Raw genomic sequence first — 17,074 nt, 5'->3', positions numbered from 1 at the left:
AACTGTATTTTTTTGTGAAGAATCAACAAGTGGGACACAATCATGAAGTGGAACGACATTTATTGGATATTTCAAACTTTAACAAATCAAAAACTGAAAAATTGGACGTGCAAAATTATTCAGCCCCTTTACTTTCAGTGCACCAAACTCTCTCCAGAAGTTCAGTGAGGATCTCTGAATGATCCAATGTTGACCTAAATGACTAATGATGATAAATACAATCCACCTGTGTGTAATCAAGTCTCCGTATAAATGCACCTGCACTGTGATAGTCTCAGAGGTCCGTTAAAAGTGCAGAGAGCATCATGAAGAACAAGGAACACACCAGGCAGGTCCGAGATACTGTTGTGAAGAAGTTTAAAGCCGGATTTGGATACAAAAAGATTTCCCAAGCTTTAAACATCCCAAGGAGCACTGTGCAAGCAATAATATTGAAATGGAAGGAGTATCAGACCACTGCAAATCTACCAAGACCTGGCCGTCCCTCTAAACTTTCAGCTCATACAAGGAGAAGACTGATCAGAGATGCAGCCAAGAGGCCCATGATCACTCTGGATGAACTGCAGAGATCTACAGCTGAGGTGGGAGAATCAGTCGTATATTGCACAAATCTGGCCTTTATGGAAGAGTGGCAAGAAGAAAGCCATTTCTTAAAGATATCCATAAAAAGTGTTGTTTAAAGTTTGCCACAAGCCACCTGGGAGACACACCAAACATGTGGAAGATGGTGCTCTGGTCAGATGAAACCAAAATTGAACTTTTTGGCAACAATGCAAAACGTTATGTTTGGCGTAAAAGCAACACAGCTGAACACACCATCCCCACTGTCAAACATGGTGGTGGCAGCATCATGGTTTGGGCCTGCTTTTCTTCAGCAGGGACAGGGAAGATGTTTAAAATTGATGGGAAGATGGATGGAGCCAAATACAGGACCATTCTGGAAGAAAACCTGATGGAGTCTGCAAAAGACCTGAGACTGGGACGGAGATTTGTCTTCCAACAAGACAATGATCCAAAACATAAAGCAAAATTTACAATGGAATGGTTCAAAAATAAACATATCCAGGTGTTAGAATGGCCAAGTCAAAGTCCAGACCTGAATCCAATCGAGAATCTGTGGAAAGAACTGAAAACTGCTGTTCACAAATGCTCTCCATCCAACCTCACTGAGCTCGAGCTGTTTTGCAAGGAGGAATGGGAAAAAATGTCAGTCTCTCGATGTGCAAAACTGATAGAGACATACCCCAAGCGACTTACAGCTGTAATCGCAGCAAAAGGTGGCGCTACAAAGTATTAACTTAAGGGGGCTGAATAATTTTGCACGCCCAATTTTTCAGTTTTTGATTTGTTAAAAAAAGTTTGAAATATCCAATAAATGTCGTTCCACTTCATGATTGTGTCCCACTTGTTGTTGATTCTTCACAAAAAAATACAGTTTTATATCTTTATGTTTGAAGCCTGAAATGTGGGAAAAGGTCGCAAAGTTCAAGGGGGCCGAATACTTTCGCAAGGCACTGTATATAGTATGTATAAGATGGAAATCTTACAGGTCTGTGAATGTATGTATGTATGTATATAAATATATATATTTGATAAAAAAAAATATGGGGGATTGGAAGTGATTCAGTCAATTACATTGATCTACCTGCAATATTAAAGCTGACCCCCCCCCCCCCACAAAAAAAAATATATATATAAAAAAAAGTTATATTTTAGCATGCACGTGAGCAGGTATGTGTAACAGTTGTGATTGAATAACAAATAACAATGTTTGTACGCAAATCGCAGGCGATGTGGTCAGCATGTTATGCCTCGATTACACAGATAATGTTTTTGCACTTTTGCATTTTGGTACAACAGAAGTACATTAATTGCCAATGGAACATTGCACTTGACTTGCAGCAGTTGACGTGCATTCTGTGTGTCTCTTATGTTGGATTTATCGAATATATTATTCAAACTGTATGCGCAGGCCGCTTGACAGAAATGGTAGCAAGCAGAAGGTGATTTATGAACTTTTGTTGCACACATATCCAGACGATGCTGCGTAATCATCGTTGGTGTGATCGAAGCGTTAGTGGAAGGTAGCGAGATAGTGTATCCAACATCAGACCAGGGTGACCGCTGAAGCACATTTATTGCACCGAAAATGTACAACTACGGCATTGACTTTTTGTTTTAAAAAATCCCCAAACAACAACCAACAATTCACTCGGATAAAAACGGAATCACTCTGAACACTCCCAAGTCCCAACTTCGGCAGACACATTTCACAGTCTCGCTGAAGATTCTAGCCGCAATCACAATATTTTATCACAGATAACGCAATCACAGATATTTTAACGGATGTATAAATCATCCGCTTTGAGAGAGGAAGCCCACTGGCCGGCAGTGGGGGAAGCAGGAACGAGATGGATTTTGGCTGACATTCTGCACATTTTCTCATCGATGAAACATTTGATCTCAATACAGTTTCCTATTCCCTACAATATGTTATTTGTTTTAAATCGTGTTGTTTAGAATGAGTACAAAGGCGAATTGGGTTGTTGCACACGCGCACTTCACAGAGGAGGCGTTCCCTAACGGAAATATGCAGATGTCTGATAGAACGAGCCAATAGGATCTCGCTAGCTAGTGCCCACCTTGCTTGTTCTGCCCACTATGGCTCATTCGTTCCCATTGGAGATGACAGGCTGTGGTATATCTTGGTTTAGTTTAACAAATCTTTGACTGAACTGAATCCGTTTGTCTCCACTCGATATACGTCATCAATTTTGGCACCAGGCGTGTCCGTCCTTAGCCTCTCGCTTTCCATCTCCACATTGTCTATACGATATGGCGACTCTGTGTGTTGACGGCTGCCCTTCGCTCCGAAAAACAGTTTTTTTATTGTTCAAAACGAGCATTATTTTTGTGTTTCTATTTAATCCGTCTCTAACCACTCGGCTGTATTCTGAGGAGGACCCCGTGGTTATACTGACAAGCGCGACTGTCAAGCAGACTTTGGTCAACTCTTCCACAGCTTGGCTGGTCCAGTTCTACTCATCATGGTGTGGTCACTGCATCCAGTACTCTCCTACCTGGAAGGCACTAGCTGGCGATGTAAAAGGTGAGTCTTATGGATATTTAGCTAGCTAGCACGGTCAAAGAAAATGTTTGCTAGCCTTTTCTAAATTCTCTCCCTGTTGTGTTTCTGCTATCTTCTTAGCGGATAGCTAACAACGTTAGCTGGCTAATATTATTAGCTGGTTGATAACTAGCTAGTTTGGTAGCTACCTTAATTTAGTTTGGATTAAAATGTGAAACACTAGTTAGCTAACATTACAAATAACAATAACGGTAAGCATCATAATGTTAGCTATTGCGTGCATGTTTTCTTAGCTAACGGTAGCTATTTGGATCTCGATGTTTTTTTTCTCCCTCATCTGCTCTTCTAGTCCGTCAACATATGGTACGGTTTAACACCGTGGTTAAAGTTGGTTTGAGATGAGATATTTGCCGAATATTCGGACCTTAAATCTTCAATAGGTCGCGAACGATTTGATCTAACGTTACATACACCAGATGAGGCTCTTTTATGAAGTAAAAAAGCTATACAACATTGCAAGGGTCTTATTTTTAGACAGCCTTGCGCACTGACACTAGTTAAAGAACAGTCAACAAAGTGCATGATCACAATATTCAAATTTCAATAGCTCTTACACCACGTGACTTGGCAACCTCATTTGTTGTTTGAATAACAGTTTTAACATACTGTATACTGCACACTTAATGAGTGTATATAATACTATACACTATTAGTTAATTTTAGTATACTGTAAACGAACGGTATCCTTTCAGTTGAGTGTACTAGCTCTTCGCTTGTCTACTGGAAGTTGATGCTGTTGCTATGCAACCTCTTGCTAGCTCGTTAGCAAGTTAACAAATTACTAGCTAGACATTTTACGACTACGGGTGTGTTTCTAAATTCAATTTGTAGTGCCAGAGTGCTCTCTTGGCGTTTTGTAAATTCAGAGCATTCAAAGTGCACACTGGACACTGGTCGAGGAGTAGGGTTGATCTGAGCGTTCTGACCTCACAACGGCAGTCAAGCACCCAAGTTAACTGGCTAATGTTGGCTAGCTTGTTAGCTACTTCCATACACAAATGAGAGAACTCCTCACTCTGACCATTTCACTCTCCCTAGCAGAGCTGATTAAGCTGTTTTCATGTTGTCTATAGCCTTGGTGTCTGTAACTGCTGCTGGCACCAATTTAAGTATGCTTTTTGCAGATATTTACTGACACCGGCCATATTCAACGGGTGTTGAGCTTTCATAAATGCATCAGTTATTCTGCGTTCTGGCACACTTAGACGAGAGTGCTCTGAAATTGGTGTAGATATCCAGAGTGAATTTACGAAAACGTACCCTTCATTAACAATGTCCATTGAGAACACACAACGACTGTACCACTTAAAGCATGACGTGAATAATCAAGTCAATAAATGTTGGGTAGTTAGTTGAATAGCATATAATTAATATACTGGCAAGTTTGATGTATTAGTAGGCAACTAACATTAGGTAGCTAGCTAACATACAGGCACATACAGGCTGTAATGATATGCAGTTTGTAAGGATAGCGTAGCTAACAAATTGTCTGCCAACATAACGTGTAACTTATTTGAAAAGTCATTACTTTATTACATTGCTCATCATTTTGTTAACATGTCATAATTATTTAAAGCAATGAATTTGTTGGACTTCGGCTAAATATTTTCTGCCATTTACTTCAAATCTGATAACATTTTGCATTATGGGCTCTAAAAGCACAGAAATAGTGTCCACTGCTTGTATACTTGATATTTTGGTGTATTTAGTACAACATCTGGGAACTTTTGGCGTACCATACTATGACCAATAAGCATACTGCACCCTCAATTTATATCACAAATAGTGCGGTTAGTATGAGTATGCAAACACAGCTTCAACTTTGTATTAAAGGCTTTATCATACTTCTGTGTTTTGGAATGCGGAAGCATCCTTTGTTGGGTACGAATAATTCCAGTCCCTTCCAGGCAAAAGCACCCGTACATAAGTTTCCATGCTTTTCCAAGAAACTTGGAAGAGAGCAAAAAATTGGTTCATGCTTGTGAAAAGAGTTGAATGCCCTATGTTTAATACTCTGTGGTACCACCTTTGTATGTAGCCTACATTTCAACACAAACGGACTACACCATTGCGGCTGGTCGCAAACGGCTAAAGATCAGAGTTGTCCTGTCCCGGTTTCGTTGGAATAACTGGGGGGAAGATCTGCCACAACGGGAATCAGTGTATGAAAGGACAAGCTTATCTCGGAGATGATATTCATCCCATTCCTTCTTCCGATGAAGAGCTGGACGAGGACGTCTCTCTAGAGGTTGCAGCAGCCAACTACAACTACACGACGACTCCTCCATGTACATACACATTGCGTCCTATGTCTAACATTCAGCATTATAATATTAATGTAATTCTATGTCAATACACATCAGCTATGTAAAGAATGCTGCCATTTCTAGCAACATTCAAACATTATGAAAATAGGAGCTAGGTTAACGTTACACTAGTTCTATTAAAGGTAGACCAGTGATTAGCCTAACATGCTGACCACACCGGTCGCATCGCGTACGCGAGCGTTGCAAAATAAATGTACACGTACATGTTTTTCAATCATTGCACCCACACTGCTCGTGCGCGCCAACGAGCGTCTGCATTGCCAGGTGCTAAAATAGAAATGGATTATATTTGTGATGCAGAACGCTCTGCAAGTCCTGCGCTCTGCAAGTCCTGCTTCTCCCATTTCCTCATTGGTAATGCACATTCTTAGTTAGTTGCCAATCGCCATGTAAAAGAAGCCTGGAAGGAGGAGAGATGTCTTGAAACGATTCGGTTGACCGTTTTATGTGTGGATTAATTGTCGGAGTAGAGGACCTTGTGCATTTCAGGTGAAATATCAACTCATTGTTTATATCTGGACAAATTAGCTAGCAACCGCAAGCTAGCTAGCTAAATAGCACCAATTAATGCTTTTCGACCTGTCCCCAAATTAATATAATTGGTTCAGAGTCTGTTTTGATATTTCAACCTGCTTGTCATGTTTGCGTTTGGTGTGGGGGGACAAAATCAAGTAGAGCACACACACGTCCGGTTTGGGCATTGTGTAACTCAAGTAAAGTCAGCTAACCTACATTTTCATTTTTTGGGGATAGAGTTTATCTACCTATTTTACAAGAATAGTGTCATTTTCATTAGTGTTTACCATCCTACTTATCCACAGTGCTTAGGCTTTAATGGGGTCACCTATTGATTTTACCACTGTCCCTGATGTAGACATTATGAACAATGTCCAACCATAAATAAAATATGATCTAAATCAGGGTAATCTAGTCAAGTCACTTTTAACAACAGGTGCACTGGATGCTGCAGCAGAAAGGATCAGAGAGCTCGAACATCAAGTCCAGAAACGGAGAATAAGCCACTCCCCTCAGTTACAAGTCAACAGATTCTGTGCTTCTGAGGAAGATTTTCGATTCTATACCCATTTCCAGTTGGAGATTTTCACTGCATCTAAGCTGGTCCAATGGACAGAGAATTGGATTGCTAATTGGACAGGAAAGTTCTTCCTGTATTGCTGCCATTTAGCTTTAGGATTGAAGGTGAAGGTCTTGTCTGACATCTCTAGTAGAGGTCGACCGATTATGATTTTTCAACGCCGATACCGATTATTGGAGGACCTATAGTGGAGGACCTATAGGACCTAAAGCCTTATAGTGATTAATCGGACAATTACATTGTTTAAATATATATTTTTTAAAATGTGTAATAATGACAATTACAACAATACTGAATAAACACTTATTTTAACTTAATATCAATAAACATCAAAATCAATTTAGCCTCAAATAAATAATGAAACATGTTCAATTTGGTTTAAATAATGCAAAAACAAAGTGTTGGAGAAAAGTAAAAGTGCAATATATGCCATGTAAGAAAGCTAATGTTTGAGTTCCTTGCTCAGAAGCTGGTGGTTCCTTTTAACACGAGTCTTCAATATTCCCAGGTAAGAAGTTTTAGGTTGTAGTTATTATAGGACTATTTCCATCTATACCATTTGTATTTCATTAACCTATTGGATGCTTTTATTGGCACTTTAGTATTGCAAGTTTAACAGTATAGCTTCCGTCCCTCTCCTCGCTCCTCCCTGGGCTCGGACCAGAAACACTACGACAACAGCCACCCTCGAAGCAGCGTTACCCATGCAGAGCAAAGGAAACAACCACAGGCTCAGAGCGAGTGACATTTGAAACGCTATTAGCGTGCGCTAACTAGCCAGCCATTTCACTTCGGTTACACCAGCCTAATCTCGGGAGTTGATAGGCTTGAAGTCATAAACAGCGCAATGCTTGACGCACAACGAAGAGCTGCTGGCAAAACGCACGAAAGTGCTGGTTGAATGAATGTTTACGTGCCTGCTTCTGCCTACCACTGCTCAGTCAGATGCCTGTATGCTCAGTCAGATTATACGCAACGCAGGACACGCTAGATAATATCTAGTAACTTACCTTGGCTTACTGCATTCGCGTAACAGGCAGTCTCCTTGTGGAGTGCAACAAGAGGCAGGTCGTTATTGCGTTGGACTAGTTAACCTTTAGGTTGCAAGATTGTATCCCCCGAGCTGACAAGGTGAAAATCTGTCGTTCTGCTCCTGAAGGAGGCAGTTAACCCACCCAAGTGTCCCTACTGTCAGCCGTGTAGTCATCACATGGGCCAACTATCTTTTCCTAGTCCTGGGTTCATTGCCCATCTGGATGACCAGAGAGCATGCGATTGTGATGATGCCTGACAAGTTCCAACAGCACAGTCCAGACGTCAGAGTTATCATTGAATGCACAGAAATAAGATGTGAGAATTCAACATCCTTACTCTTCAGTCTGAGATATTCTCCTTTTATAAGAACACTAACACCTTCAAAGGGCTAATCGAGATTGCCCCATGTGCAGCAGTTACCTTTGTCTCTGAGCTCTACAGCGAACCGTAACTACTCTCTGACCGAGACATCAAAAGGCTGTTGGGAATTGTGGAGTTACTGGAGCCTGGAGATGGTATCATGGCTGACAAGGGATTCACCATCGAGGGGATGTTTGCTGATGTTGGGGCAAAGCTAATCATTCCCCCATTGAAGAGAACAGCAATGAGGACACTGAAAGTATGCAGGCCATAGCTCATCTGAGGACTAGTATGATCCAATATTAGCCCTTCAAACCCACCTTCTACTATCCTACACTCTTCCTGTTCAGCTCTGCCCGAATCCTTAACTTGTTATGGCTACAATCCCGATATCGGGATCAAATGACAACTAACAGTGAAAATAGAGGGCGCCAAATTAAAACCACAGAAATCTCATAATTACAATTCCTAAAACATACATGTGTCTTATATAATTTTAAAGCTATTCTCGTTGTTAATCCCACCCAAGTGTCCAATTTCAAATAGGCTTTTCAGCGAAAGCACTACAAACGATTGTTAGGTCTCCACCAAACCACAATAAGCACAGCCATTTTCCAGCAAAATATAGCATTCACAAAAAGCATAAATAAAGATAAAATTAATAACTAACCTTGAATTATCTTCATCAGATGACACTCATAGGACTTCATGTTACACAATACATGTTTTGTTTGATAAAGTTCATATTTATATAAAAAAATCTTGAGTTTACATTGGCGCGTTAGATTCACTAGTTCCAAAAACATTGAGTGATTTTGCATAGCCACATCGTTTCAACAGAAATACTCATCATAAATATAGATGATAATACAAGTTATACACATGGAATTATAGACATACCTCTCCTTAATGCAACCGCTGTGTCAGATTTCAAAAAAGGTTTACGGAAAAAGCAACCCATGCAGTAATCTGAGACGGTGCTCAGAACAGAAGCCAAGTTATCCTCCATGTTGGAGTCAACAGAAACCAGAAAATACATGATAAATGTTTGATGAACTTCATCAGAATGCAGTCCTAGGAATCCCAGGTCCACAATAAATACTTGATTTGTTCGAAAATGTCCAATTAGCTACTTTGGTTAGCGAGTTTGGTAAACAATTCCAAAGTCACAAAGCGCGTCCACTATAACGTGACAATGTCCAAAAGTTCCGTAACAGTCAGTAGAAACATGTCAAACGATGTACTGAATCAACCTTTAGAATGTTGTTTACATATATCTTAAATAACGTTCCAACCGGAGAATTAGAATTACTTCAGATGAGCGGTGGAACGCAAGTCCTTCCCCTGGTGAAAGCATGGTCCACTCATGGCTGTGGTGACTATCTCCTGTGTCAATCGACCCCCCCTTCACATTAGTCATCAGACAAAGTTCTATTGACTGCTGACATCTAGTGGGAGGTGTAGGAAGTGAAAACTCATCCACATCTCGCTGTAATTTCAATGAGACCTTGGTTGAAAATATGCCACCTCCAGGAGAAAAAAAACAGGAAGTGGAATTTCTCAGGTTTTTGCCTGCTATATGAGTTCTGTTATACTCAGACATAATTCAAACAGTTTTAGAAACTTCAGAGTGTTTTCTATCCAATAATTAATAGTAATATGCAAATATTAGCAACTATGACTGAGGAGCAGGCCATTTGATATGGGCACCTTTTCATCCAAGCTACTCAATACTGCCCCTGAGCCATAAGAAGTTAAGATGAAATCAGTGACTGACTGTTGTGTAAATTAGTTTTAGTAAATGTTATTTCTTGTTGGTACACTTTTTTTTTATGACAGTCATTTTCAATCACCTTGTATGACCATTGTAAGTCAGTCATCTTATGGCATTCCCTGTGACCAATCAGTTCTATTCTGGAATTTGTTTGGGGAGACTGCATTGTAGACCCCACCCGGTAAATAAAGTTGTTGACACTTCAAATCCCTTCAGTTGCACACTCTTCAAAATGGTCAAACATTGTTAAAAATAGTGCCAATGTTTTAAAATAAACACCATAAACAGTATCTTGTAGGCACACACCGAGCTCTATCAGTAATGCAGAGCAATGTTTTGAACATTGCAATGTTTTTTTTACACCCGTAAATTTGGTTTTTCAAAATATTTTTGAAAAATTGGACGCACACACAGTTCCAGCATTAAGTGTAAAGCTGTCTGTTCTCGTCTTTGTTGCTATGTGCTGGGTGGCTAAAGATAAGTCACACCATCTGTCCTTGAAGACAACAGCAGCATGATTTACATAATTTACAATTACATCCCCTCAGGCCATTTTCAGATAGTCATCCATGTACAGTACCAGTCAAACGTTTGGACATACCTACTCATTCAAGGCGTTTTATTTATTTTTACTATTTTCTTACATTGTAGAATATTAGTGAAGACATCAACACTAAGAAATGACACATATGGAATCATGCAGTACCCCAAAAAGTGTTTTAAAAAATCTAAACAGTCTTGAAGGAGTTCCCACATATGCAGAGCACTTGCTGGGTGATTGTGGAGGCCAGGTCATCTGATGCAGCATTGTCCATCAACTCACCTTGGTCAAAAAGCCCTTACACAGCCTGGAGGTGTGTTTTGGGTCATTGTCCTGTTGAAAAACAAATGATAGTCCCACTAAGCGCAAACCAGATGGCATGGCTTATTGCCGCAGAAAGCTGTGGTAGCCATGCTGGTTAAGTGTGCCTTGAATTCTAAATAAATCACAGACAGTGTCACCAGCAAATCATCCCAACACCATTACACCACCTCCTCCATGTTTCACGGCAGGAACCACACATGCTGAGATCATCCGTTCACCTACTCTGCGTCTCACAAAGACACGCCGGTTGCAACAAAAAAACTCAAATTTGGACTCATCAGACCAAAGGACAGATTTCCAACGGTCTAAGGTCCATTGCTCGTGTTTCTTGGCCCAAGCAAGTCTCTTCTTATTATTGGTGTCCTTTAGTAGTGCTTTCTTTGCAGCAATTCGACCATGGAAGCCTCTCCTCTGAACAGTTGATGTTGAGATGTGTCTGTTACTTGAACTCTGTGGCATTTATTTGTGATCAATTTTTGAGGCTGCTCACTCTCTAATGAACGTATCCTCTGCAGCAGAGGTAACTCTCGGTCTTCCTTTCCTGTGGCGGTCCTCATGAGAGCCAGTTTCATCATAGCGCTTGATGGTTTTTGCGACCGCAGATAACTTTCAACGTTCTTGAAATGTTCCGTATTGACTGACCTTAATGTTTGAATAAAATATAATAAATAAAAAGTGAAAAGTGCCCTTCCCTTATCTACATTTAAAATAATTTAATTTCAGTAGTCCTCTGATTTTTTTTTTCTCCCTTTTCTATTTCGCATAGTACACCCTTGTGGTTTAAAATGTATGTATCTGTTGTAGGTAACTAGGCTCCAACAATGAATAATGTGGATCAAATAAATGGCATCAAAGGATACCATACAGCTTACAATAATTAACACCTTGTGAAACAGCTGCGAAAACCAACCCTGTTATATTTAAGATTTTAACACAAACGTTGAGAGTTTTGGGCCATTCATTTCTCACAGAATTGTTGTGCACTCACATGGCAATCATGGACTGAAATATTCTGCTGTGTGGAATATAGAGGAGGTGGTTGCTGTGTGGGTGTCACTTGTTCTCAACAGGCAGCCAGTCTCAGAAGGGGGACTTGAAGAGGGAGACTGCAAAGTCCAGGCAATGATGCTCTCTTTGTTCTGAGTATGTGCAGTGCTAGTGTTTTTAGTTAATCTTTGTATCTCACATATTATGTGCTCAGTATGATAGAGCAAGATAACTTTCCTAGCAGATCATGACAGTAGCTGTAGATGACGTAATGAAAAGTTGGAGGGTGGTTGTTAATGGAGGACATCAGGTGAATACGTGTCTGGGTGTTGGGCAGAACCCCTAGGTCCTAGAGAACAGGAGCAGAGTTAAAGGGAACAGGGTAGGAGACAGAGACTTAAACAAGCAAACACACAGGTTACACTTTACTGTGAAAAAAATTGATGGATTAGTGCAGTGTTATAAATGGGAGATATGTACTTTTCAACACTTGGAAGGTATAGCCTAACTCAAGCTGGTCCCCCTCCGACTCAGAGCACAGAGAATCAGACTGATTTGGACTCACTGGTTCTGGTGGATGGGATACCTCCTGGGGGGCTCGGACAGTCGATGGTCCTAAAGTCATTTGAAGAGGTACGTTTTTATAAGTTTAGCAGAACTACCATTTCTTGCTATCTCAAATGTCAACCAAAGCTTAACATAGTTTGTCTTTTGGGCTTCACTGAAGTGTAGGGCGTCAGTGCTTCCAGTGGTCGACCGTCCAACTTCTCCAACTGTAGAAGATTGTTGGCTTCCACCGAGGTAACCCTAGGAAGAGAAAAATATCAGTGTTAGGGAAACTTAAACTAGTGTCAGGTTATTTTGTGTGCAAATGCAAGTAGTTATTGAGATTTTTTTTATATTCACTTTAACAGGTGGTGACCCCAGCTAGTAGCGAAAGAGTAGCATGGTGTCCCAGGTCTCGCCTTCCCTTTGTCCTTCTTCCAAACCAAGTAATTCTCCTGGATGTCGCAGCACTTGGTCCCCTTCTTGATTCTGCTCCGGTAGCTCTCCTTCTGTTTCTCCTGCGCCTTGTCCATGTTCAGTCTCACCTTGATTGATGACAGGAATTACATGCAATTATATTTCATATTACAAATACATTTCTTACATATCTCTTGGAGGGCAAGAAAATAAATTAACAGCTGACTATAATTTTTACCTGGTCAAAAATCTCCACATCCTTCTCAGTCTGTGCCTGAAGGTAGTCCTCGAAGGTGTTCTGATCTGGTTCGACAACTTCCACCACATCAGGTGGAGTTTCAGTGATCTAAAAGTACGTTATACAAAATAGCTATAGTCAAACAACACTGTCGATCACAAATTTATAAGACTACAGTATATGCAATAATTGTATATACAATTGTGTTGTTTGCCTCATTCAACAGCTGCGGTTCCCGCCCGTACTCGGCCTAGATGCTGTTGTGTGCAAAGAGAATTACCTTCAGGTTGTTCTCCCACCCTTCCTGGTACCAATCAAGGAACTTGCCCATGGCAAGAGGGTCTGGGTTGGTCCTTTCACCAAACCTGGAGGAGGGGGTAGGAAAGTGTTATCTATTGACAATGTAAAATATTAAAATGTCTGATTTATGTACAATGGAAAAACAAAAACAAATGGTAAAAAATAAATAAAACTAACCTTTGGTGACAGAATATAACCTGTAACATCTGTACCTTGTTAGAGATTTACTTTTTTCTTACATCTATTGTGTCATACAGTATGTAGATTTTCATATTTGTAAGGACACACACATTCTTTGATATTGCACTCTGCTGTGGTCAAATAAACCATTATAACATTTTAATTGGGACACTTATCGATCATGTGCCATGGTGAAACAACTGATGGGCTTCAACCACAGTCTTCAACCTTTCAAACTTCTGCATGCTAGACAGGGTACTGACCTTTTAAGCAAACAGTGACAAATTGAAACATTATGTGCTCTCTGATAAGACATTCATTGCAATAATACTAATTTCAGATATAATAGAATGTACTTAACCTTTTCTTTTATTAAGTACATTCTATTATTATTTCACTTGCCCAGCTGTCCACCTCCTTGACAATTCCCTGTCAGAATAAGTGTAGGTTGATTTTGGCAATCATGTGTCTTACTCCGAAATGGCCAGCATGCATCTGTCAGCACGGCCTCCTCTTTAGTAAAAGTCACCCTCCTGTGTGGCTGACCATCCTTCCCCCTGGTTAAGGGTATTTGGAATTACCATAAATGCTTACACCTATCCATTTGATTGATCAGGTTTAACTTATAGCTAGACACCTCCAATATGACAGAGATATAACTATCAGTGGAGGCTACTGAGGGGAGGACGGCTCATAATAATGGCTGGAATGGAGTCAATTGAATGTATCAACCACATGGGAACCACGTATTTGATACCATTCTATTTACTCCATTTCTGACATTATGAGCCATCCTCCCTTCAGCAGCCTCCACTGAACTACATGTATAGCTTGCAACTAGCTAACGTTAGATGGAAAATGTTTGTTGAAAAGGGTTGTACATAGCTAAAACAGTCCAGTTATCTAATTGAAGTTAACTGCTTAACATTACCTTGAATTGTGAATTTCTCAATGTTGCGATCAGTCTTCATAATACTTTGCCTGGTTTGGAAAGACAAAAGAAAATCTCGAGGGATGCCTTTGAAGTGCAAGCTACATACAAACAGAAAGCTGCAATAACAGTTACAATAGCTTACTTGCTAGCTAGCTAGATAGCTAGCTAGCTAACGTTAGCTAAATAAAACTGTCTGGCTAGCTAGCCAGCTACTGTAGCTGGTTAGCTGACTTGGCAGGCTGAGGTATAAAATTATAAGTACATTAGCTAGCAACGTCAATCTTAAAACAGCTTAAATTATTTATTCCTATTTAACAATATAACGACAAATACATGGTAAATAAAGTTTTCTCTTTCCAGTGTTTTAGGTCCTCTGAAGCAGTAGGTAGTAGGCAGGTTGTCACAGTCAAAAACACTGACCTTGAAGAGCAATTCTGAGGTAATAATTTTGTGCGGACTGAGCGTGCGTTTCTGGTGAACTAGAACTGCCTGCGTCCTCCTTCCTTCACGACTGCTACGAGGTCAAATGGAGCCAAACAACCAGCATAGCAACGGACGCTTTGGTTCATTAATCCAGTCAGAATGTTGCAAGTTGTAACAACAGCCCTAGCAACAGAAGCTTGAACTCATAGAATCCCATTGTGACGTAGATGGGGACACTTTGGAATGACAGGTCCTACTCAACATTCACATGAGCACTCTAAACAAAAGACAATGACTAAATTGGCGAAACTCATAAGAAATAAACCAAAATTGGTTTCTCACAAGTGTAGCATAGTTGGTGCGCTCTGCAATTTGTCCACTTTGACAATGAGAATGGTAAGACTGGAATAATAATATTTTATGCATTAACAGAAATGACTGAAACAATCATTGTAGATTAAGAATTAATGGTAAATGTACAACTGGTGACGTCTACATTGGCCATGCAGCATTTACGGTGTACGGCCTCAGCAGAAGGCAGGGCATTCATACTACTTGCGCTTCGCTGAGCAGTGCAGAGCAGAGCTGTTGTCAAGGAAGTAAATTTGTTTATACAACATGTACCACCCCCACCTACCGTCAACCAATTATGTCAATGCGGAGAAGCTATACAGAGCCCTCAGCATTGTTACAAAATTTGGGATGCGCATGGAGATGTGGTACGGAACTTGTTTTGGTAAAACATGTAAGTTGTTTGGCAGTAAGTCCAACCGGCCTCAGAACTGCAGACAGGTGGGGTTATGATATGGGCAGGCATGAGTTTCGGACAATGAAAGCAATTGCATTTTATCAATTGCAATTTGAATGCACGGAGATACTGTGACAAGATCTTGAGGTCCGTTATCGTACCATTCATCTGTTGCCATCACCTCATGTTTCAGCATGATAATCCACGGCCCCATGTCACAAGGAACTGTACACAATTCCTGGAAGCTCAAAATGTCCCAGTTTTGCATATTCACCAGACATGTCACACATTGAGCATGTTTGGGATGCTCTGGAACAGTGTGTTCCAGTTCCCGCCAATATCCTGCATCTTCGCACAGCCATTGAAGAGGAATGGGACAACATTCCACAGGCCACAATCAATAGCCTGATCAACTCTATGTGAAGGATATGTCGTACTGCATGAGGCAAATGGTGGTCACACAGATACCTGTGGTAGCTGCTATTGTAGGTTATTCATTCATCTCAGTCGAGAGGTGATTAGACATTAGCTAACATTACTGTACATTTCAGTTACAATACGAGCTCAGCACTGCGAATAAACACTTGTTTTTTTCCTGTTAAGTTAAACAGCAGTTACCTTGCCAGCTACATCAGTCAACTAAAGAGTAGACAGTTTCTGATCTGCTTTCTTTTACAACTTGATGAAGGAGCGCAATACATACAGTGTATTCGGACAACCTTGACTTTTTCCACATTTTGTTACGATACAGCCTTATTTTAAATTTGATTTCAATAAAAATCTACACACAATAAAAAACTTTTTAAGACATTTTTGCAAATTTATAAAAAATAAACAAATACTTTCTTGCCACTGTATGTGAACCATTTGGAAATGCCTGGATTTCTGCATAAATTGGTCATACAATTTGATCTGATCTTCATCTAGGTCAGAACAATAAACAGTCTGCTTAAACTAATAACATACAAACAATTATGCGTTTTCATGTCTTTATTGAACACACCGTGTAAACATTCACAGTGCAGGGTGGAACAAGAATGTGAACCCTTGGATTTAATAACTGGTTGACCCTTCTTTGGCAGCAATAACCTCAACCAAATGTTTTCTGTAGTTGCGGATCAGATCTGCACAACGGTCAGGCGGAATTTTGGACCATTCCCCTTTACAAAACTGTTTCAGTTCAGCGATTATTCTTGGGATGTCTGGTGTGAACCATCGGGTTGAGGTCAGGACACTTACTGGTGCACTGTAGAAGTCGTAGAAGTCGTCAGTTGAAGCCATTCTGTTGTTGATTTACTTCTGTGTTTTGGGTCGTTGTCCTGTTGCATCACCCAACTTCTGTTGACCTTCAATTGGGGAACAGATAGCCCAACCTTATCTTGCAAAATGTCTTGATAAACTTGAATTCATTTTTCCATCAATGATAGCAAGCTGGCCAGGCCCTGAGGCAGCAAAGCAAGCCCAAACCATGATGCTCCCTCCACCATACTTTACAGTTGGGAAGACGTTTTGATGTTGGTGTGCTGTGCCTTTTTTTCCCCACACGTAGTGTGTTCCTTCCAAACAACTCAACTGTAGTTTCATCTCGTCCACAGAATATTTTGCTAGTAACGCTGTATAACATCCAGGTGCACTTTTGCAAACTTCAGATGTGTAGCAATGTTCTTTTGGACAGTAGTGGCATCTTCTGTGATGT

At 40.4% G+C, this 17,074-nt stretch overlaps 2 protein-coding genes across 2 annotated transcripts in view; one reads left to right on the top strand and one right to left on the bottom strand.

The window, feature by feature from the left end:
* Positions 1-2,636: 2,636 nt before the first annotated feature.
* qsox2 (quiescin Q6 sulfhydryl oxidase 2) overlaps positions 2,637-17,074 on the top strand; it is a 62,287-nt gene continuing 47,849 nt past the window's right edge. The window contains exon 1 of the mRNA XM_021606671.3: positions 2,637-3,109. Within this exon, the coding sequence (XP_021462346.3) occupies positions 2,836-3,109 (274 nt within the window). The 5' untranslated portion in view covers positions 2,637-2,835. The remainder of the gene's footprint in view (positions 3,110-17,074) is intronic.
* Positions 10,345-14,774, bottom strand: LOC149982889 (uncharacterized). The gene is made up of 5 exons (XM_090238073.1): positions 14,628-14,774; positions 13,074-14,254; positions 12,794-12,901; positions 12,499-12,683; positions 10,345-12,399 (listed from the first exon to the last, which is right to left on the bottom strand). The coding sequence occupies exons 2-5, from the start codon at positions 13,122-13,124 to the stop codon at positions 12,276-12,278; spliced, it is 468 nt and encodes a 155-aa protein (XP_090094199.1). The 5' UTR covers positions 13,125-14,254; positions 14,628-14,774; the 3' UTR covers positions 10,345-12,275.

The sequence above is a fragment of the Oncorhynchus mykiss genome, chromosome 6 (genome assembly GCF_057628025.1).
Source record: "Oncorhynchus mykiss isolate SJ-2025 chromosome 6, ASM5762802v1, whole genome shotgun sequence".
In the NCBI taxonomy this organism is placed as follows: Eukaryota; Metazoa; Chordata; class Actinopteri; order Salmoniformes; family Salmonidae; genus Oncorhynchus; species Oncorhynchus mykiss.
This window is presented reverse-complemented; position numbering and strand designations above follow the sequence as displayed.